At 47.0% G+C, this 25,157-nt stretch overlaps 1 protein-coding gene across 2 annotated transcripts; it reads right to left on the bottom strand.

Moving 5' to 3' along the window:
- LPCAT2 (lysophosphatidylcholine acyltransferase 2) lies at window positions 1-13,464 on the bottom strand. Of its 2 annotated transcripts, none has more exons than XM_026039811.1 (14): window positions 13,357-13,464; window positions 11,392-11,531; window positions 10,866-11,083; window positions 9,836-9,948; window positions 8,949-9,009; window positions 8,281-8,339; window positions 7,369-7,403; window positions 6,133-6,187; window positions 4,889-4,971; window positions 4,404-4,529; window positions 3,933-4,086; window positions 2,657-2,755; window positions 1,549-1,690; window positions 1-1,303 (listed from the first exon to the last, which is right to left on the bottom strand). In XM_026039811.1, the coding sequence occupies exons 1-14, from the start codon at window positions 13,462-13,464 to the stop codon at window positions 1,056-1,058; spliced, it is 1,641 nt and encodes a 546-aa protein (XP_025895596.1). In that variant the 3' UTR covers window positions 1-1,055. The 2 variants fall into 2 exon arrangements, with proteins under 2 accessions (XP_025895596.1, XP_025895597.1); XM_026039812.1 differs by lacking the exon at window positions 13,357-13,464 and adding an exon at window positions 13,106-13,130.
- Between the last annotated feature and the right edge of the window lie 11,693 nt (window positions 13,465-25,157).

Below are 25,157 nucleotides of genomic sequence, written 5' to 3'. Positions count from 1 at the left end.
GCTGAATATCCAGTGCACTAGAGAGGCCCAAGGCAAAACACGCTCAAATCACCAACTGAAATGAGCTTTTCTCGAGTCAGCTCCCAAGAACACCTGGAGCAACGGCTCAGTGCTGCCAACGTGCGTCCTAGGAGGCCGTTCCAGAGGAGACACTGCCTAGCAGGACTAGGGCTTGGCGGCGAACAAAGCTTTCCAGGAGTGCAGAGCAAGGTCACAGGTCTCTGTCGGTCACTGCTAGGACAGAAACCTGCTCAAGTTTGCCATGCTCCTGCTAACATGATCCTAAGCAGTTTGCACTGTAACCGGTGTTCCGTTTATTCTGAAAGGGTGCATTAATTCTTGGGTCTTAATGTCTGAACTTTCCAGTAAAACTGAGTTGCGTGGGACTTCCAGTTAGGTTTTGCTGATAGAAATAGCATCATTTCCATATTTGCGTGTCCTTTGGGCCTAAAGCTGTTTCTGTGAGCGTCAGTGATGCAGCACGTCCTGCTCAGAAGCCTTTTTGGTTCGCAAGCAGTTCGGGGAAATGTTTRGACAGCCAGAGAAGAGACCAGCTTCGACTCTCAGCTTCCTGTAAACTCGTTTCTGTCTCTCTGAAGCTTCCGAAAGGCTCACAGTAATTCCAGATTACAACACACTGGCATTTCTTTGCCCTTAAGACATGTTGGGGACTTAAGAGGTATTAAGCAGCACAAAAATCCCACCTTGTTTTTACCCAAGAGGGTCCTTAGATCTGAGAGGTGATTTAAGTGCTGGAGCCCATTGCCCCTCCTGCCACAGCCGGTGCTTTCCCGAAAGCAGGAATTGGAGGACACTGAGCAACATTCCCAGTTGTGCTATGCTGATACCGGCAACAGAGTTAGTTACAGTGTTATTTCCCTTTGATTGATACAGGAATATTCYTCTGCAGCCTGAGAGGAAAGCAAAAAAAAAAAAAAATTTTTTTTAACTTGCAACCTTAATTGTGCTTATGAATTGTGCTTCATCAATTGTGCTTATGAGTAGCTGGGCAAAGACATCCCTGTAGATCTCAGGAACTGAATTATTGACCGTTCTCAGTCATCCTTTTTGTCCGAGGTACTGGAGTTGTCGTCTTCATTGCCGTCAGGGTGGGCTTTATTCCTAGCAATCGCTGTGGTTTCGGAGCCTGGCCCTGTGCTCTTCCGAGCAGGAGCGTCGTTGGCTTCGGGGCACTCAAAGTCATCCTCCTCTGCCATGTTCAGCTGGTATCGCTGCAGCTCTAGGTATGTGGTAAACAGCTTGGCATACTCTGGATGCTTGAGGGCAAAGTCCTTAAACTCATCTAAAACGATAAAAACAAGACTGTAGATATTATAATGCAACTATAAAATCAAAGAAAGGGTGAGGGGCTGCTTTTTAAGGAAGCCAAGCTCCAGATACTTTCATCTGAAGTATCTTGGGCAGATCATACAAGTATCTGGGTCTGTGCTTTGAGTTTGCCCCAGCCACAGGGACATTTTCAGGGAAAAAAAGAGGTAGGAAACCGTGTCTGTGCAGTGTTGTTGGTTACAGTGGGACATAACTTACCATAGGAGAGCTTCCCAGTTTCATCTGCATCTATTTCTTTAAAGAGCTGAGAAACATCGAGCTCGGGCAGCCCCAGAGCTGACTGAATGATACAAGCAAACTCATCCTCTGTTATGGTGCCATCGTCGTCCATGTCAAAGAGCTGGAAAAGATATTTGTGTAGAAACAAACGTGGTAGTATCAGTTTGTCTGCGAACCTGTGCAGATTGGCCACCCCTGTTAGGTTTCTGCTGTTCAAGAGGGGATTTGCAAACAACACCTGGGATTTGAAGAGATTGATGCCATCGTAGCAGCTTTTTTTTTGCCCAAAGATGTTATGGATTTTCTCTGGAATTAAGCCTGATAGTTGTTTATGTGATATAGTTGGCATCAGGATATTCTGTACTGTGAAAAGCACACAGCAAAGCTTTGGGAAGTTGCATTAACTAGCTATGAAACGAAGCCCACGGGCTTGTGCAGCTTTAGGCAGACCCAAGCCTTGCGAAGCAGCAGAAACCCCCAGCTGTATTTGCAGAGGAACAGCAGCTCCCACCAGCTGAACTGGTCACCAGAAGCCTGCCAGGCTTCCTGGCACTCTGATAACCCATCCCTGTGGAACCCAGACGAGCTGTTCAGCTGTTTGAATGCTGCAGCCCTAATCTGTAAAGCAGCCGGGAGATAYGGTGTATTCGCATAAAAATACTGGTACTTCCTGCACGAGCATCACTACTGAAAAGGATCCAATTAGAAATGGACATGATCCTGATCAACTGCCCTGTTCAAGGAATGCATAAAAAGGTAGCGTGGGGAAAACAGCTGAATCTGAGCCAAAGATCCACTAAAAAAATAAGAAAAAAGTAAAACGTGGGGGCGTTTTCATTCAGTGCCACTGAATCATTTTGGGGGCAGGTTTCACATTCATTTAGTGCGTTCATGTGGCGCTCAACCCTTCCAGGGCTCCCTCCTGCACTTCTTCCCTCCCCTTCATGCTCAAAATGTCAATTGGTGTAAGAGCATTACTCACATTAGTGCGGCAGATTGACGTGGTGAACTTATGAGCCCAAAGCTGACAGATTTGCAGCCGGCCTCGAGCCGTCAGGTTGGTAGTTTGATACTGAACTGAACGTACCTTAAATGCCATCTGAATAGTCTCTTCTGTGTTGGCGGGGTTACAGAGGATGGACAGGCCGATGACGTACTCTCGGAAGTCGATGGTGCCGTCTCCGTTCTGCAACCGTAAATATAGCAAGAGTTAATAGCTAATATTGCACCTCTGCATAAGTTGCTGCAGAATTCAGCTGCACCGTGTGTGCTAAGATGGACTGCAGCACTYTTCTTGTAGGTTTTCCTACAAGAAAAAGTAGTAGCAGCTTTTGAATGTGTTTAGTTCTAGGAATTGATTCTAGGGATGAAGCCGTACTGTGTTCTTAACAACTTGGTGTTGGAGCGAGCCTATGCGGGCTATGTTAAACCTCTCTCTGAAGCAAATACACTGTCCTAAAAGCTGTTAAAGTAAATAAGATGCTTTAGAAGCTGGAAATGCTGTGAATTCATTGCAGCAGCCTGGCTGGTCGTTGCAGTTTTGGTCTGAATGATGGTTTTGACACATGAGCCACAAGGCAGCCTCACCCAAGCACACGAAGGTTTCTTTGAGATGCGTGATTAATTCTGTATATGCTGCCCTGTGTTGGCACATAGCGGGACAGTAGAGAGAGRTTAACATGTAGGTTTGAGACAATGATGTTCCTGCCGCTGAAAGGTTCCTGGGGTCTGGGGACACATCCAGCCCAGGGAAGGTGCAAGGCTGACAGCAGCCCAAAACATTTCTAGATTCTTGATTAACGGCATGTGTAACACTGTTCTCTGTTTAATTTTCTTCATCAAGCTATACGTTGGGCAGGGTTGGCAACCGCTAGGACTGAAGCTCATTTAGCCTTCAAATCCACTTTGGTTTGGTTTGCTGGAGACAGCAAGTTGGGTGCTCGTAGCATCTAGTAGCACCCTTGGAAACCCAGCAGGAACATGTTCTCCAGGGAGCACAACCTGCCTGCCATTACCCGCTCGCAGCAGCAACAGCTGATCATTAGGCTGTCAGGGTGTAAATGAGCTCGACTTTAGGCTTGGCAAAGGAAAACATTCCGGAACAAGCAGCACAGAGATTATCATTTGATAGTCGTGCAGTAACTTGTTCTGAGGAGTGGCTGCCAGCTCCCAGACAGCRAACAGACAGGCCCTTTCCCATCAAAACATTGGAAAAGGTAACTACACAGGACACCTATCTTGCCTGCAGGAGTTACTATCCAGGAAACGTTTACTAAGCTGGATGTGATGACTCCAGTTACCGTTTTGGGATGTATTTCTTAACAAAGCATTGCCAACAGTGAGTTAAGAGGCTAAATACTCACCCTGTCGAAGAGCAGAAAGAGCTCTTTGAGGACGTCAGAAACGGGCAGCTTCAAGTACTCTGCAAACTCCTCAATTCCAATTCTTCCCCCTTTGGAGGCACTAGCAATAGCAGCAAAAGTATCCAGCTGCTCCCTGACATGATTCCATTTTAGGCTACGAAACACGAGGAAGAGGAGATATTTCTATATGCCAGATCTTGGACAGATGGAATTTCAGAAGGAGTTATTACAGCATTCAAAGACAAAAAAAAAATAGCCAAAAGAAGCACTTGTTTTAGAAATGGGGTATTTCCAGGCTGTTATTCTGTATGAAATAGCAATTAAGTACTGCCCCCCCATGGTTACTAATACTAAAAGCAGGCAATTCTGGTAAATCAGGACTTTCTTAGAGTTACTTCTGACATCCAGAATCATCTTTCCAACAATGAGGTCATGCAATAATTAAATTGCCAACCGCTAAACTTTCCTTACTTGAGTTTCTTGCTGATTTTGGTGAACTCCACCAGGCCGGCCTCCATGGGCAGTGTCAGCTGCCCCGCCGAGATCATCAGCCTGCAGTCTTCAAACGTGTGATCCGTCACCGGCACGTTCAGAGCACTGAAACGGAGTCAGAGGAAAGTAAAAACCAGCTTCTTGCATTAAAATGGCTTTTAGTTAACCTAAGACAGCCGCCTTTGCATGCTGTATAAGAACAATCAGAGGGATTTGCTATGGGAAGTTGGCATTAGCATATATATAATGTAGCATATTATAGCATAATATAGCATCTATATAATATAGCATTTATGGGAAGTTGGCATTAGCATATATGTAATAACTAGAACTTGAATGAGTTGTGGCACAGTCTGATACTACCTGAAGTGCTTTGTGGTCAGGCTATATTTGAAATATATTTCCAATATAGGAAATGCTGGATACGGAAAAGACAAGTTCTTGAGTCCCAACTCAGTACGTACCTCGCCATGGTTTCTCGGACTCTGTTGGCAAAAAGAATGGGATCTTTTTTTTCTTCTTCGGTGGGAACGTGAACAGGCAGAAACTGAAAGAGATGAGGAGTGTGGTCAGTTCAGGAGTCACCCCCTAGTTAACACCACGGGTAGGTTTTTCTTGGTTGAAAGTGGCGGGGAATAAATCAGCCGTGCGATGGTGGGACTGGACACTAGAGGTCTCAGCTGCCTTAAAAACCACCCAGCAGCTTCTGCATCAGCCACGTGGATGGGATTCAGTCCACTCCTGTCCGTAAGAGCCATAAAAACAGCTTTGACATGAAAAATCAACGCCAAAAAAAGAACTAGAGTAAGTGCAAAGTTAGTTGGAAAATGAAATGTTACTTTTATAAGAATATGAGTCTGAAATACTGCATGTGCCTTTTAAAAGATCCTTTCTAAGGGTGTTATATTCTGGAAAAGTGTGTGCAAGATTATAAAATACGTGCTGCAGTCACGCTTGGTATCTGTTAATTTAGCAAGTGACAGATAATTTTCTTCCTCCATGGAAGCAATGATAGGAAATCTGAACTGTGAATTACAAGTAGAGCATTAATGTGTATAAATATTGTAAAAGTCAGTATCTTATATAAAACAAACCAAAAAAAAAAACATAAAACAACTTGCCCCCACCAAAAAGAAATTCCTAAATGGCACCAGAAACATAAGTGTAGAGAGATATTTATCTCATGGTTGCACCACCAAGATCAGACTAAGTGTTAGGAGCAGCAACACTGCTTTCCAGAGTTGCTGAATTCTGTGTTTTGCAAATGAACAGCAAAGAAAATCAAATTCCTCCCAGTACTCGGGGCCCGAAGTGAACTTAGTCCACACTGGCAGTCCAGTGTGGTCTGTAAAGARGGGTGATACTGGGGAGCCAGAGCTGCCTGCTCGCTTGGAAGGGAGCAAGGTGGTGCCTGCTGTGCTGTGGGGTTGCCTTCAATGAACCTGCAGAGGGAGCAGGTTCAGTAAGGAAGGCCCAGCTTCCTTCCCAGCCGGAAAACTAAGGGTTTTAAAGCAAGTTCTTAGCTGCAGAAACCTGTGGAGTAGAGTCTGGTAGGATGGCTGGGTCAGAAGCATGGTTGGAGAGGAGCAAGGAAATGAGAACATGGGGAAAAAGAGAATGAGTGAGTAAAAATATGAATAATATAGTCCGTTAAAGTGTAAGTAACTTCCCCAGTTAGTGAACCTCAGTATAAAAATCTACCTCTTACCTCAACTTCCACTCTGGTGAAGGGCTGACACAGCGTCATTACGCACAGCTCTTTGCTGCAGGCAGGCCAGAAAGAGGAAGGAAAACATGTTTCAATTATTTTAAACACAAGGGTTTGCACATCAATAGATGAAACTTCTTAAAGCGTCAACCAAAGCRGAGTTGACACGGGGCAAGGCTTTTAAATACCTTGCAGGGAAGTTTCCTGAAGTGTTTTTCTCTTGGGCTTTTGCATATGAAAGCTTTATAACTGGACAGGCAGCTTGTCTTTGCACTTGTGCACCTTAATGGCACCCTATAAAGCCTTTGGCTAGCAAAACATATATGCTATTGTATTGTTAAGAGGGGAAGGGACACTAGATTTGAAAGCTTTTACAGCAAGTAGCTCTATTTCTGTATCTTTTATTCTCTCATCTGCAAAAYGGGAGCAGTAACTTCCTTCTCAGAATTCGTTTTTAGGTGCTGGCCATTCTGCACATTTTCCTGCATTCTGCACAGTGTGGTAGTGCTCCCAGAAACCTGGTAAGGCTGGGAGCTCCTGTGCTTTAAGAAATAGTCACTGATTTTACCATTAACAAGTAGGGAGAGGAAGAAGCTGGGAAAAAGGGTAAGCATAATTGCTTTCACTTCTGGAAGGCTGGTTCATCTCACTTTAACTTTTAAGCGGAAACACATATTTGTTCTTCATTTTAAGTGTTGTAAATCATTGTTTATCAAGCTATCTTTTTATTTTGGATTGAAAAGAAGGGCAAAATGTAGTGGAAGAGTCCAGTGATGCTTCCTGCTGCATGTGGGAAGTGCTTGATGTTGTAACATGTGGTTTTAGGCATTCCTTCCAGGAAGCTACAAAAGGAGGAAAGGAGCCRTATGTGAAAGCAGCATCTGGGTCAGGGGACTTCTGAGAAGGAGACTAATATTTAACATCCTGGCAGCAAAATGCAGAGAGYGACTGCCCTGCACGCTGCCATCAGCTCCTCCGCTTCCCAGTCACACTTAGGGGTATTTTTGTTAAGAAYCTCAAGCTTTTGCACCAACCATCCCAGCTTGTGGGATGGTTGGTGCACAGGATGGTTCCTGTGCACAGGAATCTCCACGACTTCACCTTCCTCGCTGCTTTCTATACTGTCTCTCATACCTGAGGCAAACGTGCCTTAGCTGAAGCCATTTGGCAAATTGTTTAGCAATAGAGGGGGGAAAAAAATCTATATGTAATTTTCAGTAGGATTAAGAAACTCACAATGAATAGCCCTGCCAGGTCCAGGTCACTGTGTCCTAGGGAAAAAATAAGACAGAAATATAAGACAAAATCAGATAAATGCTAGAGAGCCACTCAGTTACAGGGTAGAGYGTGCACAAGTTTAGTAAAAACAGATGAGGGTTTTATGGTCCTGCAGTGAAAATACAGGTGTTAATATGACTAGGATTCCGTGTCTTAAAAAAATGGAAATAAGCATGACAGGCTTCGGAAATACCAATAATTGGGAATTAAATTTATGTAGTTATTGAGCTATTTTAAATTATTTGTTCAGCTAGAAGTGTGTGGGTGAGAAACACCTAGTGAGACTTCTTGGGAAGACTCCTCCGGTCCCTTTACAGAGGCACCCTCATAAATAAGCTGGATTTAGTTTTCAAGGCGTAACRGCACGAGCTATCTATCATGCCTTTGCTTTGCCCTTTTTCCTTTGCCTTCTTCTTCTCCTGGTTATTACTCGCTATATATCACTGTTACGAGGCTGGTTCCCTCCAGCCAGTCGCGTCACTGATGGGAAAGTCACCTGCACGAGGRTTTAGGAAGGAATCTGTGCTCCTTCTAACACCCCTTGGCGCTGCCTAACTCGGCTTTGCTTTCATTCTGAGGCTGCTGGCGAGCCCCTTTGCAGGAAAAAAGGTCCTCGAGCTCAAGGAGAAGCTGTCGAGCAGGGAAGTTGCTGTGCGAGGAGGAGGCTCTGCGGCTCTGCAGGAAGTTTCTCGCTTCCGCCGCGCGGCTTCTCCCCCCGGCGCTCGGGGAGCCGCTGCTTATGTAGCAGCCAGGGCTGGAGCTCGGGCCATAGATTCCTCCCTGACAAAGCAGATACTGCCTCCATAACGCGTTAAGTTGGGATTTTGCCTCCCGGATGAGCGGCTGGCGACGGGAGAGYGCTCTACGTACCAGTTTGTTGGGGTAGCGGAGCAGCACGGGCTGCACAGGAACGCGTGGAATGAAGGCCCCTGTAAGCACAGATGAGCAGATCAGGCTGTTGCAAACATTTCCTGAGCCCTGCTCTGATTGCCGTGATAAGTGACAGGCTTGGGAGCACGTGGGGCTGGTTCTGCAGCTTTGCTGTCTGGGGACGGCGATTTGGCCAAGGGCAGCTCTGCAGCCTAATGGTCAGTGCTGCTTCTAGGACCTTTGTGTGTTAAAAACAGCCTGTGAGGCTGTGCTGCTGAGCAGGACACCTAAGAGATACATAATGTGGTCACTAGGCCTTGCTTAGCAAGGGCTTATAGGAAGGCAGGATGACATGACTGTAAACTGAGCTCAAAGCAAATGGGAAGAGGCAGCATTCTGGTAGCTTAGCCCTTAAGGGCCAGCCATGTGTTTGAGTAACTGAAATTATTAGAYATTTATTAGAGGAAAACTGAACCCAGAAAGCAAGCCAGCCAACTAGCCAGTGTACATCACATGCACTTTACCTGCTGCAAAATACCCCAAATGGGAGAAGCAAACTGAATAGTGTAAAACACTCAAATGGAAATACTGGTGGTTGGAAGCTGTCCTGTTAGCGCTGCTGTATTTTACACGTTATTTTCCAACAAAGAATCAACAAAATCTCTCACCTTGTTTGAAGGTGATCAGGCAAGATCGGTTTGTACAGGTGCCTTCCGGGAAAATGAGGATCTGGGATTTAGAGAGACACAAAATGAGCGCGTGTTCACGTCACACGGGGGTTGTACTCGAGCCTCAGCTCCACGAAGCCTGGCTCTGTGCGAGCGATGCCGCGTGCCACCCTGCATCCCTAGTGCGGGATCCCGGTGCTGGGGCGGAACAGGACGTGGGTGAGAGAGACCCCGGATCATACGGTCTGCTTTGAAGGAGGGAAAGCTGTGGGAAGGCCTTCGTCCATCCAGAATCACCCTGGCAGCAGCATCTTACTGAGCTGCCTATGGGCCCAGAGGCATCGCGGGCCACTGTGTAGCCTTGACCCATACGGTACCAGCTGAGCAACAAGCCACAGGGCTCCCCTTTTGTGCTGCGGAAGGGTTGGGAGAAACAACAGTCGGGCCCTTGTGCATGGCCCAGCCTGCTGCACTGTGGCTCTGGTAAGAGTCCCTGGCCCTTTCTTTTTCTTGCACTGAAAGACAGCCCAGGACATGTGACAGGAGTCTCATGGCAGGAGTAGGAAGATGTGACCAGAGCACAGGGCTGGGAATCAGTCAGTGGCATCCCCGGCTCTCCTGCTGCATCATTTAGAAAGTAGCCAACTATAACTAAAGAGACCTCATTATTTTCGCAACTTAAACTGGCCAGTTGAACTTTTTGGTTTTTGTTTTAAGCAAAGAGTGCCACATAAAGAAATCAAGAACTAATGCACAACATAAAGTATGAGGCACTGCATAAGTCCACACTGGGTGTCTTTGGAGATAGAGCTGGCTACTGGCATTCCCACAGAATGAGAATGCATAGGGAGAAGGAACGCATGGAAAAGCCGCGGGCTCTGTGTTACCTGTGGCCACTGGCCTCCCGACATGGCCCGGTTTGTTATCTCGGTGACAGTGTTCTTCCGTGAGTCGGGGTCTTGACGCGACACCGAGACGGGCTGAAGGGAGCTCAGGATTGCTGTGAAAGAGAGCCACACTTTACTCCGTGTCAGACTTGATGTGGGTTCAGGTGTTCTCTACCTCTTGTGTAAAGTGCCAAGAACAAAACTTGTTTGAAAGTCCRTGTCTGAATGTGTGAATGTACCAGAGAGGGGACAAGAAACTGGGGAGGAACCGTGTCCCATTCCTCAGCTTTTAAGAGAGGGTCAGAACGTTGCCACTTAGTTAACTTCCCCCAAAGTCTTATTTTCTGTGTGGCTTATTTAGTTTAGTTCTGAGCGAGTGGTGGCTTTTAAAGAGTCCTTTAGACAGAAAAGTTACATAGCCAGCACAGTCTACAGCTGATTCAAGTARTAATACAAATGGGACCTTATTTTTGTGCCAAAAGGAGGAGGAAATACTAGAAACGTGACTCATCTAATCTTTTGCATTCTTTGCATTCTCTTTAATTCCTTCCGTTTTACTCCCATTAAAACAATCTGTAACCTTCTGCCTGCAAGCTTCAGCTTAGGAACGTGGTGTTTTCTAGATTACTGTAGCTCAGGTCTGTTTAGAAACGACCTTCAGCAATCTGTGGTTTCCATTTGCAGACCAGCCTGTTAATAGACAGCAGTCAAATAGATTTTTCAGGCTGCACAGGGGGAGAACTTGCRGAGAACATTTCTGGTGTGAGCAGTTATGAAACAGGCTTTCAATGTGAAGCAAATTTGAAGWGATCCGATATCCCATTTCTGCCGGGAAACAACGTACTTCAAGCTGTTCTGACCCATATTTCACTGGAAAGTATTTGCTTTGAAAAATCTTAGCAATGACTGTCTGTAGTTTTAGACCCTGAGGGCCTGGGAAGGTCTGCCCCTGCTTCACTTGCAGAATTAGGATTTTGGGCTCACATCAACGTGCACTGACTTTTAATATATTTTTTTCATAAATACTTACTGCCAAACAGTGGAGCTGACAGGTTTTCCGCCCTGGACACCATCGAGGGCATCCCAGTGAGGGCAGAAACGATGGCATCGAAGAAGCTGGAATGAGGCGCTGCAACGAAGATGGGCGCTTCCAGCGGACCCGCTATCTTCCCTTTCACCTTCACCCGGAAACCCATCACGAAGAATACGGTGCGAGTCAGGCACGAGAGGGCCCTCCGGATCATCGTCCTTTGGGAAACACACACGCAATAACATCACTCATCTTATAGGTAGCATTTCCTTCATGTTTTAAAAGGCACCCACAAAAACAACCTTGCTCAGTGTGCCAGGCAGGGGGAGGGACTGTCAGCTATTTGTGCTGGAAGCAGATTACAATTTTGAATATAAGGCAACACATGGGAACGCCCCAAAGTGTGTCCCAAGTGTGTTTCAATTTCAGGGCCTAATTTTGAGGGTTTTTGTTTGTTTGTTTGTTCATTTGTTCTTTTTAAAAAAGGCAAGCACAGAGTTTTCCCCAAGCCTCAGTTACCTCTTACCTTCTCCATCCTTTAAGGGGTACAGATCCTTTTCTAGGGTGCCGAAAAGTTGCAATGGATGCAAACACCCAAGCTAGCAATAAAATGATCACGATGCATATGGTACGGAGAGGCAACAAAATAATCCCTAGAAGGATGGTCTGGAGAAAAAAAGGAAGGGAAAAACGAAGAAATGGTTAGCGAGGACTTTGAGGATTGCATTAATGATTGCAGTGTTCAGATGCCCGTGTAGCAGCTATGTGTGTTGCCAGGTTTTGCTGTGTGGGGCAGGTGCTTTGGGGCAGCGCTAGCAGCCAGTTGTGCAGCAGGAGGGCAGGGCCACGCTCCTCATTGCTTCCCCTGAGCAAAGGAGCTCAGGAAGGTGGCCCTGAGGTTGGTCTCTGTGGTGCAACAGAGCTCGACGCAGCCCGAGCGAGCACCACGAGCCCCAAGGAAGCCCCTCGATGGTGAAACGCCCCTGGGCTCTGTTCCTGCACGTGAATCCACACCGTCAAGGCATCCAGGAAGCCTCTGTGATGCTGCCTGTCTTGTTACTTGCCTGTCTCTGTCTAAGTAGTTGTAAGTATAAGCTGTATGTTCCCAGTTTGGAAGTTGAACCTGGATGCTGAAGCTCAACACTTCATTGAGTAACACAGATGTTGCCTGTTCTGCAAAGTCAGGGTGTTTTGGTTTGAGCTATATATTTTTCTTCTGAAGAAAGGGAGGGAATATGCACTGACCTACCATGAAAATAAAGGGTGTAATAGCAAAACCAAAACAACCCCTTCCTCAAGAGCTTGGTAAATTCATTAATCTATTCTGGGCAGATGTGCAGGGAGTGCTGATGTGCTGATGCAGGCAGTGGGCTTTCTGGGTTACTGTGTAATGAGGCAGAGCTGATTTCTGCTCCGTCGGCTGCAGAGCAGGGTAAGAAAAGGACAGAGAAGAGACAGGACAAGGTAGGTTAGTAAAGAAAAAGGACAAAAATATATATTAACAAATAAAAATTTTAAAGCAGTCTGTGCATCCTCTCTAAGGAGCCACCAGCACAGAAAGCTGCCCACTTCTGCAGACGCATGAAGAACCCAGCACTGKTTCCTTGGTGCTCATGGCTGCAGTGAATCTGATGCACCTGAGAAGTATTTAGGGCTGCTAGTAAAATGTAAGGGACTGGTTAGGCTGAAATTATTTTCTGGGTCCCTGGCAGTTCCCCTGCCTGGCTACCGCCAGGGCAAGCGCTGCTCRTGATGCGAGGAAGTGCTGCACAACGCAGAGAGTATTTAGCTGCACGTCAGCCCCAGGTRTTTAAAAAGATCAGCAGAAAGAAGCTGCAAGCTTGTCCGCAGCCTGCACTGCGCATCGTCCTCCCCGCGAGCTGGGTTCGTACCTGCTTCATCAGCTCAGGTGGTTTAAARAGAAGATTTTACAAAAGGGAGGGGTCTACCTCAGCAAGCTCCCTGTCACACAGGGGATACAAGAAGGAGGAGAAGRCAAGGTTATCTTGTCCTTTTGGCCTGTTGTATCAGAGGGAAGTTTTCCTGCTGCTTCCCGCTGAGGCCTGGGCCGGGGTGCCGTGTTCTCGACRCGCAGCGAGCCCCGTTTTGTGCCCGCCGAGGGGCCACGTTGCGAGGGTGGCTGCAGAGCTCGGCGGGGCAGCCCTGGCACGGGCACCCAAGGACTTCAACACGCAGCGGCTTTTTACCCCGGGCACCTTTGCCTCGAGCCCAGAACTAACCCGCGCTCGCGTCTCGCCCGAGGCTGCGTGAGGAAGCAGGGCAGGCGGTGCGGGAAGGACGCGTTCCCCCCGGCTTCCCTTTCTGGGAAGTACGGGGCTCCGTTCACACTCAGCACCGAGATGTTTCCTCTGCGGCGGAGCTCGGCGGGACGGGGCTGAGCTCCCGCTCCCAGGGCTGCCGCCAAGGCGCGAGCGGCCGCGTCCCGCTGCCATCCATCCRTGCATCCCCCCGCATCCCCGCGCCGCCTTACCCGCAGCTTGTCGGCGGCGCTGAGGCGGCGCGGGTGCGCGAAGGGGTTGCGCACGGAGGGCGGCAGGAAGGAGCGCTGCCGGGGCAGCGGCAGCACCCGCGGCGCCATGGCCGGCCCGCCCGCCGCGCTCTGCGCATGAGCCGCCCGGCGCGGCCGTGGGCAGGTGCCCGCAGGGGACGGCCCCGCGGGGCCCTGTCCGCCCCGGGCACCCTCCGGAGCCGCCTCCTTGCTCAAGGATGTCCCGCGCTGGGGAAACGGTCACCTCGGCCCTCGCGCTGCCCACGCAGGGGAGACCGGCCCCGCAGGGCCTGCCGCCCCGGCCTCCCCAAGGGCATCGTTTCGGATGCTCCTTTACCTGCCTCCCTTATCCCAACTGCCCCTCAGGCAGAGGTTCCGGTCCATCCTTGAGGGTCTGCCGCTTACCCTGAGCCTCACCGCACTGGTTGGGGCTCCTAGCAAAAACAGCCATGTAACTCTCCAGGTCCAGTTCCCACCTGGAGGTGGCGACCGCCACAAAGACCTCATCATGATTTACAAGCGTTAATTATTATAAAATTAGTATTTGTGTTTCGCAAGCGCTGCAGGAGCGGTCACAGCAATAGACGTGGGTGAGATGACGGTTGCGTGGGAAGCGCGGGGTGTCGCACGGCTGCTCCCACAGCACCGTGGAGAGGAGCAGGGATGGGGTGGGAGCCGAGGCTGGAGAGCAGGAGGATCCAGGCTCCAGCCRTGGCTCCTTGGATGGTGCTTCAGGCCCCTCTCAAAGCGTGTGTTTGGACCCGCTCCAGCACTTCACTCCTAATGGCACGGGACAGTTTTTTCTGATGCCTAACTAGGCTCTTTCAATTGAAATCCATTCYCAGGGGAGGTGAAAACTCTTTGCAGCTACTTGTTGTGCTTCTGAATGGTGTTTTTGTGATTCTTTTCAGATTCTTCACTAAACAACTTTTTTGTTTTGTCTCCTCCTAGGTCACTGAGTCAGAATTGCTTATCATTCCTAATGCTTTTTTCTGGCCTTTCCCTAACAAGTTGATACTTTTCTTGAAGTACCCAAGCTAGAAATACTGCTCCTGAGGAGGACTGACTAGTGCTAATTAGTGGGCAGGGAGGATTAATGCATAATACTTTCACATCCCTTTATAGTATCTGCTCTTTTTTTCTCGCCAGCCTAACCCTGTGAGTCAAGCTATGATTCATTACAATGCCAAGATCCATTTCTAGACAAGTTTTTATTATTTGCAGTCCAAAGTCCTCAGAATAACATGCAGCTTTTGTCCTTCTCAGATAGCTATACTGATTTTACTTGTAGAACTGGGACTAAAACATCTGGTTTTACAGCCCTAATGCTTTTACTGTGTAGGAGTCTGGCTTTAGTGACATGCGATTTTGTGGGGAAAAAAATGACATTGATTATAAGTATTTACTCCCTTCAGCCTGATACTGTTAACCACAGCATGAGCAGAAAGGCTTAACTTTGTACGCATCCAGACACAAATGCAGTGCACAGAAACTGTTTTAATGCTCAGAATATGTGAGGAGGTGAAAAAGATAAAAGGTTTTACATGTGTTCATGTGTAATTCATTGGTCTGAATTGATAGCAGTGTCTTTTGGATAATATCTACTTTTTATTCTATGAACCTGTAGTAAAAGGAACCTTCATCCATGAGCCACTAACAGAAAGTGCCACCAAGCTGGTGTGAAACAGATGCCTTTAATCACGATCCTTTTCTTTCACCAGGAGATGTCAGTGGATTTTTATSCAATATTGTATTGATTCCAGCCATAAATTTGTTGTCATTGTAGTAGTGGTCTTGGAAAAGCTGTCATTCTGTGTTCAATCAAAGTGAATCGTAGTAGCAGTATGTGACAGCCCAGGAACCGTTTCTATAGTAAAAGACAGGGGCTCATGTCTGAGGTAAACCAACACGTAGCTTTTTAAAAGTCTGTGGAGGTTGTACTATAAAYTRTATATTTGGTTTGGATTGATTTAAGATTATTCCCTCACAATTTATGGGACAGTTTATTCTCTCTTTCTGGTATCTTTAGAGCGTACCCAAATGCAAATACAGTGTAATATCTTTCTACCCTAATGATATTAAGTAAAGCTAGATTTCAGTAAGGGTTATCTGGAGTGTGATATAGACAAAATACGTATCAGAGAATATTAAATCCTTGCAAGCATTTTGTAAATCTTTCAGAAATTCCTGCTGTGAACACTAAGCTAAAATAAGTAGTCATTTTGATTATTTCTCTGATTGATTCTCCTGATTCTCTGCTGTCTTACCTTTATAAAACACACTCACAAGGGCATTTTCATAGAGCAATTGAAAACCGGCTTCATATTTGAATTGCCAGCTTGCATTGGACAGAAACGCCCCATCGTGCGGCCACRGTGGTGTAAGAAGGAGCACTCAGCTGCTCGGGAAACTTTGGGCAGCATCTGTTGACTGCCTGAGAGGAAAGTTCAGCGCTTCCACAAGGGCTGGCTGCAGAGCTGCCCTATGCCAAGTGCTGCTGCAATTCAGTGTACTGGCTCTCCTTGTCCTCTTGCTCTCTGTGACATTCAATGTGAACTGCTTGAGCCAAAGGGTTATGAGAACAGAAATCGATTCCCACTGTGTTCCCACTGTCCATTCAACTTGTCCTTTCTTGCTTTCTGGTCCCTYGATGGAAGTTCACTCAGCCCTTCCCTCCTGGACCAAAGCCAACTGATGCCTTCCAGGAGGAAATCTGGGAGGAAATCAGCAGTGCAGCCCAATTCCATAGCACAAGTCACATCGAGCTTGTGTCTCTCCACCCAGGACACCCTTCCAGAGCTATTCTGGTAAGGCAAGTGTCCTCCAAGGTCTTCATGCCTTGCAGTACACAGTCTCAGGGTCAAGCTCTGTAAATACCGTTGGGGCAGGATGCCAGAGATATTTTGAACGAAGAAGCCTCAGGCATTTTTGATAATTATATCCCAGGCTCAGAAGGGCATTGTGAGAGGCTCCAAGGAGACTCTGCCTTAGTGCTAAGCAGTGTGGACATACTTGTCTGCCGGGTGATAGTCCCAGGGGGATAAACATGGTCTGCTGTGCAGACCCAACTAGCTGTGGATAGAACTCTTCCCACGGAAGAGTTAGAATCCCTCTATACATTTCCAACATCTGTATTCAAAATGAACAAATTAAATGGCAGTCCTTGGGGAAAAAAAAATAGCTCTGATCGCAAAAGGTAACTTAATAATAAAAAAAAACTTAACAGCAACTAGAACTGGTATCTGTTTAGCAATGAATAAAAAAGTGCCTTTCACTGGAGTGTTCAATGGGCTAGATAATGCATGCTSTAAGTCATTAGGACTCTGTAAATCAGTTTGAGTTTGCTGGGAATCTAGATCTGCATGTTTCTCAGTAGAAAACATCTTAAAACAAGAACCGAGCAGTTCCTGCCCTGTTGCAGAACTGCAGGCCTGAGGATGTGCCCAGAGGCAGCCAGGTGCCCATGCTGGTAGGTGCACACATGTGCATGTGTGTGCCTGTGTGCAGACACTCCTGCTCCTTTCCTCTAAATACGTTCCAGAAATATCCATGTCTTGGAGTTATCCCTCTCTGTTAAAYAAAACCCAAACACATCTCAAGCTGAACTCTCTTCTGGGTATTCCTAAATAACTTCTCTTGCACAAATTCTCTTTGCCTGTTCTCCTTATTCCCAATATATTTACTGTCTAGTACGCTCTAGTAATATATTGTAATATACGTAGTATAGTAATAGATAGTAATAGATAGTAATATGTAGTAATATACTGTCTAGTAATACTGTGTGCTAGGCTTGTACCTTTTGTGTTGATTCTCATAGGTTTCATGCAATGTTTGCCTGGGTATTTTGCAAAGGATTCCCTACATCTGAGTGTTGTTTCTAGCTATTGCTACTGGGGAGAAGTTGTTCTCCTCGCTGCGGAAAGCTGAGCGCCCAGCCCAGTCTCTGTCATAGATCAAATAGAGTAAGAATCTGCYTTGTAAGAGAGGGAAACTGAAGCTGCTTCTGCTGCATTCCTTTCTCTTGCTGAACTAGCAGCAGGCAGGTGAAAGCAGGGGCAGGCATGATTTACAAACTTAAGTTTGTAAATCATGCCTGGCAATGACCTCCACAAAGGCAGGCACTTAAGGAAATGCTTAACTTGCTTGTTTTCATCCTTGCTGTGGTAAGTAGGACCCAGGTTAGGTTTTGGGGCCTAGACAGGGAAGAGATTGCTGAGCTGGCTCTGAGAACAAGCTAGACAAAATACATTAGCATTTGGTCTTGCTGATGCTGACTGAAAATCGTGGTAGTATTAACTGCAGGAGGCTCCTGGGGCTGTCCCTCCGGAGAGCCCTCGCCTGGAGTTCCTCACCTGAGCTGGCTGCAGGGCTGCACAGCTTGACCGGAGCTTCCCTGCTGTTTGTCTGGGTAAGGAAAGCTTCAGATTGATGATGGAAGTGCTTCCAGCTTCCAGTGCTCGCAAAACTGGCACCTTCCTGGCTGTTTAATTCATTTGAAAACAAAAGAAAAAAGTAGATTTATAGGGAAAAGAGGGACTCCAGTGAATTGTGTGAGAAAGAGATACAAAATTAACTGTTTTTCTTTTTTCCTTTGAACTGAACCCAGGAGTCTCAGTGAAGTTTACCCTATTTAAAGCATTAATTAGGGAGCTGACTGTACATAAAGATAAAACAGAACTCTTAGGAAAGTCTCCGGGGACTCCAAAAAAACCAGTTTTGTCTACATGAGGCAAAAGAATTTTAATTAGAAGCAAMCGAACTGAACTGATAGGAGCAACAAAAAGCGAATTTATCCCACAACGTATTCGTGGGACATAATTGAATGTTCATTAGCTAAGAGTTATATACTGACTGTTAATGAGCAGAAATGAATATGTATTCTTTCTTATTAAGCTGGAAGTGTATGGAACTAATTGCATTTAAATATAGCAGCTATAAAGCTGTGTTTATTAAGCGTCCCTACCAAGAACAGGAAAGGCACGCAGGTGTTCTTTACTGCGGCATCATTTTCAGTGTTTATCCTGCTGAGTGCTTTTACCACAGGGCTTTTTGTGGCGGGGCTTCCTGCCCCGTGCTGGCGGCGAGGCCTTGGCCAGGGAGCACTGGTGCCCTGTGTGTCGGGAAGCAGGGAACACCACACTGTGGAGCCGACGCCAAGCTGAGTTTGAATGATTTGGAGGTTTCCTCCTCCTTCCTTCAGGTAAAGTTCTTACAGATGCTCCTAGGAGACAGGAAGCCACGTTTCCTCATCCACTTCTATGGTTTTTAATCCCAGAGATCMAGGCTGTGCAGGAGCTGCAGGTGCTGGGGCTGTGCTGGAGGGCTGCAACTCTGCCCGCGCTCACGAGAGGGCGGTGGGTGCCCAGTCATCCCCACGCAGCGTTAGGCACCGTGCACACGAGAAGACACGACACACACGAGACACGAGTCACACGAGACATGACACGAGTCACACGAGTCCCCCTCCTGTGCGTGTGCTGGCTYGCCCGCATTCAGATCAATCCAAGGGCCTCAAGTAATGTTATCTCCAGCATGCTGTTCAGAAGAGCTTCCCACAGCCTAGAAGTTGTTGTTTATGTTTATTTTTATCCCATAGTGAAACTATTTTTTGTAATCATCAGAACTTTCCCTTTCTTAACCTTTGGCTTCAATGACAGTGACTCTTCTGTTGCCCCTTCTCCCTTAGTAGCAGCGTTATTTCATCTAAATACACCCYGGCTGTAGGTACTTTTGTGTTGATAATAATAATCATAAGGGCAGCTGCTCGTCACGCTGTGATGTCTCTACCAGCATAGACAATTTTGTCATTTTTAGCTGTGTATCATCCTTTTCTTTTAAACGTTCAGATTTACTCCCTTCCGTGTGCATTCTCCCTCTGCASTACTTCATGGTTTGCATTGCCTTTGCAGCAAGAATAGTTTCAGTGCTTTTACAGGGAATATCTTAAAGGAGTAGAGAGGGAATCAAAAGAGCAACTGGGGCTCTATCCTGAACTGCCCCGTGCCTCTGTTGGTGCAACGGGAGTTCATTCCAGCTCTTGAGCTCCACGGAGCTGGACTCCTTCCAGCTCTCAGGTTCCAAGGACCCAGCACATGCAATTTTTAAGCTGTCAGTATTAGAACAAATTCTTAATAATTTATGGCCTCGTGCAGCCTCTGAAGAACATTTTCACTGGSTCTATATGAAAAATAAATAAATGTCCAGAGTCTGCAGCAGAGCCCTGAGACGCTGAGCGCCCACGCGGACACGACCCCGTGCCCCACGCTCTAGGGACCCTGTGCGAGCAGGCGGTCGGGCTCGAGGATCTCTAGAGCTCCCTTCCAACCTCAGTGATTCTGTGGTTTGCTGAAGGCATCAGTACAGCATCCAAGTGAGCTGAAGTGCTGCAAATGAGGGGACTCCCAGGTTGTCTTGGAAGAGTTAGAAACCGTGCGTACCTGTAATGCAGGTGTGAGAGCTCAGCAATCTGCCCTGGAGCCCCGAGAGGCTGCAGGTGCTCTGCTCAGGGGTGATTTAAAGCAGCCTAAGAGGGTCTGGGGCTCTTTGGCAGCCAGGACTTGGGGCTGTGAACATCCTGCTGGTGACTTCTCCACAGGTACCTGCTAATAGGGCTGGCTGGATGGAGGAAGGGGGTTTAGCAGTGAAATGGGAGACACTTTGTGATAACTTTGGGGGCAAATTTGAAGGAGCATTTTTACATTTTTTTTAAGGAAGGAGTAGGATGGCTAGAAAGCTTGGCAATCTTGCAGGAAGAAAGAATGAAGACTAGAGAAAAAGCTTCTCTRGAAGAACTTGGTAGGGCTTGGTGGCTTTCAAGGAGCTATTGCTGATTAGACGTTAAGAATAAATCGTCTGCTATTCTGGCAACTRCAGCTGCCCATGGGGTGTGCCCCCTTGCCAAGGGCACTAGCGAGCTCATTTTGCACCTCTGCTTCATGCCTTGTTTGGGATTTTACAGTGGCTCTCTTAGCACAAGTATCTCTGAGTGCTCGTCGCACCTTAGCGGGAAGCATTTAGGTTCTTCCGTACGAACGCTTCTGCTCCCCTTTTCCTTGATGGCATTTTTATCCACTTAGTTGACCCTGAGTGTCACTTAGAGTCCTTCCCGGGGGCTGGCAGGGTTAGTGTGGCCATTGAGGCATTAAAGTTGGATGCCGGAGGTGTTAATGCTCTGCTGGCCGCTGCGTTTCAGTCCAAGGGTTTCCTTCCCGAAACGCAAGGCCAGCCTCGTCCTTGGCTGAAACCTCCCTCGGTTGCTCTCCCAACCATTGCTTTTTGTTTCCCAAGAAATGGGACTTGGGGGCTTTGGAACCTGGGAATTGCCTCTGCAGCTGTTCTGCTGACGTTGCAAAGGCACCTGCTTGGTGTCGGTAGCTGCTGCAGGGTGTTTCACCCACACCTGCRGGTGAACAGGGTGGGGACAGGGCGAGCGGGGTTTTGTTTGGGGAAGAAGGGGAAGGAAAAGGAAACTTCTCTGTTTTRGGATGTTTGGGATGCGTGATCACAAAGTGTGTAGCTGAGTTTAAATGCTTTGGAGCTCGGGTGGGAGATAATGGCGTTGAAGGATCTTCGGGATGAAAGACTGAGAATTTAAACTTCTTAATATATAGGAAACTGTGGAGTTTGTGAAGAGGAGTTTGCCTCCCTTCCCAAAATTGTCCTGTGGGTTAAATAGCTCCTACTTCTAATGCGCCTCCAAGTAGAAAGTGTCCTCGTTGCTGCTTAAGGCTCTTGAAACCCTTGGTGGTTTAGGGATGCGGGACTAGCAAGYTTTAATTGCAAAGGCCGCGCTTTGGGCAGCACAATCCCATTGCCAGGTTGCAGGGAGTCCTGTGCCGCTTCCTGGTGCTGCCCACTTGGCTCTCAAGAACCTGGAACCTTTCTTAGAACGGATATTGCCCGATGTTAAAATATTTAGGTATACTTTGATTTTATTTTTTATTGCATACAGAGCTGCTTTGATTGAGAATATTTGGACTGAGAAAGCCCTGTCACTGTGCTCGCCCTGCAGGAAATTGCTTGTCTGTTTTTGTTACCCAGCTATAATGCATTTAATGAAAATGGCTTTTTAGAGCAAATCCAGTGTAGGCGGCTTTGGAAAGAAAAGGCCCCTGACTTCCAAGATAATAAGGAGAAAAAGTGTGAAACAATTTGTACGGGAGCCACCCCGTTTTGCAGTTTCCTCCTGACTCATTGCATCAGGAGCCTTGGGAGAAGTTAAAAGTGGCCTTTGCTGCGGGCAGATGATGTGACTGATAAAGGAACGGGGGTTAATATGAAGATTTGCCAGTTGCTCTGTTTTCAGTTACTGCCCTGCCAGTCAATCGCACGTGATACTGCAGGTTGCTGCAAGCCAGAGCTTCGTTTGCTGCTCGCTCTGAGGCGAGTGGCTCCAAGTGGCTCTGCCRATGAGCTCGAGCTGGAAGCGATCCCATCTCCACAACCCTCTTCCCCACCACACGAATGCTCTGGTTGTCCAGCCAGGTTCCCTGAGCTTGTTGGGATGCAGCCTGTTCCCAGGCTTAGGGGCGAGTTGGGCTGCCCAGGTCCCCTCACCTTTGGTTCTTGTTATTTCCACTGTAAATTCTGCAGGGGTTCCCGTGTTGTCTTCACAGTGTATCATGTGCTGTCTAGGCCACTCTAGTTTACATCAGAGTAGTTTGGGACATATTCTGTTGTTTAAATGAGTCTTAAGCAATGTTAGCATTGGAGAGCAACAGAGCTACATTTTCCACCAAAACAGAGGTATCCAAGCTGTGTTCTTGTAGCTTCATCTCTTACGGTGCCATGTATCTTCTCAAAGCAAAATCTGAGTAGGAATTCTTGGAGTATTTTTTCTTTTTCACTCTATTTTTTTTGCTTTTGGGAATCTGAAGTGGATTTCCATGGATGTGAGAACACAGAAGGGCACCGTTTCCTATATCACTTTGCTCAGCAACTGTGGGGAGATGGCTGTGCACGTGGGGCTGCGAAGGTGGGTTCTGCTGCTGCTTCCAGTTACCTCCTGCTTGGAGCAAAATAGTGAGGAGCCTTCGTGATATGTGTGCAGAGAAGCTAAGAATCATTACTATAGTTTTTTTTTGAGCAGAGAAACCAGAACCAGTTCAACTCATGGGAAAATAAGCTGAAGTTAATATCAAAAATGAGCATGTAAAGGGGTGCTGCAACATGTGTGCTCTGAAGCTCTTCAGACTGCACAGCCTTTGCCAGCCACAATTGAAATGAGGAGGAATGAAATGTGCTACAAGGAGATGAGAGAGGGATTAATCTTGATGTTTACTTGTGAGCTTTAAAAGGTGAAAAAAGAATCTGTTCCTTTCCTCCAGACCACTTCACTTCAAAAGAGAAGGAAAACTGCCCATGAAGGTAGGTAGGACTTCAATGCTCGAGTGTAGCAGCAGCCTTTGAATAGAGACACAGTTTTCTCCGGAGCACTAAAAGTTGCCAATGTGCTCCAGAAATGTAATATGTTTTAGCCGTATTTATTATGATGTTAGTTTAACTTTCAGAGACTACATCCAGTCTTACATGGCTGGTATTTACAGAGACGAACTTTTCAAAGACTAGAATTATTTAATAAGGCATACTTTCATTTGCTGCACACAGAGGCCCTGTGAGGTTGCAGAATCCACAAAACCTTCAATCTGAGGAATATTCTTGCCTGGATTACAGGAACCTTTCACAGTCCTGAACCCAGTAGTAGGATCTATCCCCCACATGCCCCAGTTGACTCCAGGCTTCGATGTTGGAGACGCCTGTTCTGTCTTAGAACTAATTCTGCCTTAGAATTAGTGCAAACAAGTTTCCAGAAGTCATTTAGTGAGTGCAGATGGTCTCTCTGGCAGCAGGGTGTCCTCAGCGTACCCGGTACAGATAGTTTGGAGCTCTGGAGAAGGCCAAGGCTTGTGACTGAGCAAGACCACCGAGGGGTCGCGTTTGCCAGGCCAGATTCCCACTTTGGGCAGAAATTCATATGATTCTGCCCTGCCCCGTGGTGAGGTGCCCTTGCCTGCTTTGGTTACCAGCCCTGAACACGCTGAAACCCTCATCAGGGTAAAATCCCTTGCGGTGTTTGTTTCATGGGAGAATAACCATCTCCAAGTATTATAAGCAATCCATATTTAATAGCTTCCTGGATGGACTGGGGCTTTCAATAATTTAATGTGAAGAATTGCCAACASAGTGGGAAAATCAATTGCATTTATCGTGCTGCAGGTAATCTGCGGAGATTGCCACCTGTGAGTGCCCTGCAGATGGGCCTGGGGTCCAGCACATTGCGGGTCTGTAATTGGAGAGAGATCAGATGAAAGGGTTATGGTAAAACACTCTGATTGTTTTAAATTGGAACTGACTTAGTGTCCCCCGGAATATTAATATTCTCTGCTAAAGCCTGCAGGTTTTCCTTACTCATTACTGCAGTGTCCCTAACACTGTCTTTGGGCACCCGTCTTCAAAGCCAAACTGAGACAGGGGCTCGAGCTCTTCACAGAATGGGGGTTCCTGCCTGAATAAGAGGTAATCCGGGCTGTAATGCTCTGAAGTTACCAAGTTACCAGGAGGAATAATTTGTTTGCCATTTTAATATAACAGCTTTCTAGGTTTAGGGCTTAAATTTGCTTAGATGTCTTACTTAAATACTGGTTTCCCTTTCAGAAAAGGAGGGTTGCAACCGAGTTGTCTGCAAGATGGCCTGTGTTCGTAGTAGATAAGAGAAGTTCCCTTGCTGAGGACGTGACCCCCTTGTGATAAGCAGCTCTTTACCCTGAGGAGTAAGTGCTTTTGTTAAGGGATGTTAAGWAACCTTGGTTTGAGGCCTTTGGTTTAATGCAGCTGCATCAGTGCACACAAGAAATGCTGCCTAATACAACAGTATTTTATGCACCTAATAATATTTTATATCTAAATAGGTATAARTATTTATTGGTATAAATACACTGAAGTTAAAATACAAAAGCTACAAGAGACCACGGGCTCAGTTAGTGCATCCCCACATAGCCCAGGCCAGGGGCTTCCTCCCAGTTAGGCTCTATTCACACCAGCATTGCTGTGTCTGAAGGAAAGAGCTCTTCCAAAAAGGCAGTCAGGGCCGTGTGAAGTGTGGGATGTGCATCCAGTTGGGATCCTTGTTGGCAGCTCTGGAGACTCCTCCAGATCGCTGGACTCTGCACCATTTTTGTGATGGACTCTTGAGTTGTTGGTGTTGTTATGGGGCTTTTGTTCTGGTTTCATGGTTTTGTCCTTGACCCCACCTTGCCATACCTTAGTTCTTACTTGTTTCCTACATAACCAGTCTGGAACAGAGCGTTTTCCCCTTGCAGAAATAAATCTCTGCACAKGTAGGGGTCTCCTGGAGCCCAAGACCTGGCCGTTTGTTGGCCAAGTCTCTTCCCAAAGCCTTTGCACGTCTGTTCACCCAGTCCTTGCTGCGGAAAACATGCGTGGCTGTGTCTGTAAGCAGAAATAACTTGTCCAAAATGGGCCCAAGGGACCTACCTGGTTGTGATTTAAAGAACAGTTGATGTCAATGGTTCAAATTTATGGGAAACTGCTGCACTGAAACCAAGATGGACTAGTAGGAGGCACGTGTACCTGTAGTCCAAGTGGTGCTAGTGAGGTGCTAAGGGCTAACCCTGCTTCAYACTGAGGCTGCCCTTGGGTTGGGTATTAAATGGTGGTGTTTCATCAGACCTTGGCTGCCTTTCCACTCTTGGGAGAGAGCTGCTACTGAAGTGCTGCCCTTTATCCTGTTGGGTTGCTTGTGCAAAGGGGGAAGGAGGCCTCAA

Source organism: Nothoprocta perdicaria, unplaced genomic scaffold (genome assembly GCF_003342845.1).
Source record: "Nothoprocta perdicaria isolate Ctin4 unplaced genomic scaffold, notPer1 scaffold_242, whole genome shotgun sequence".
Taxonomy (NCBI): Eukaryota; Metazoa; Chordata; class Aves; order Tinamiformes; family Tinamidae; genus Nothoprocta; species Nothoprocta perdicaria.
This window is presented reverse-complemented; position numbering and strand designations above follow the sequence as displayed.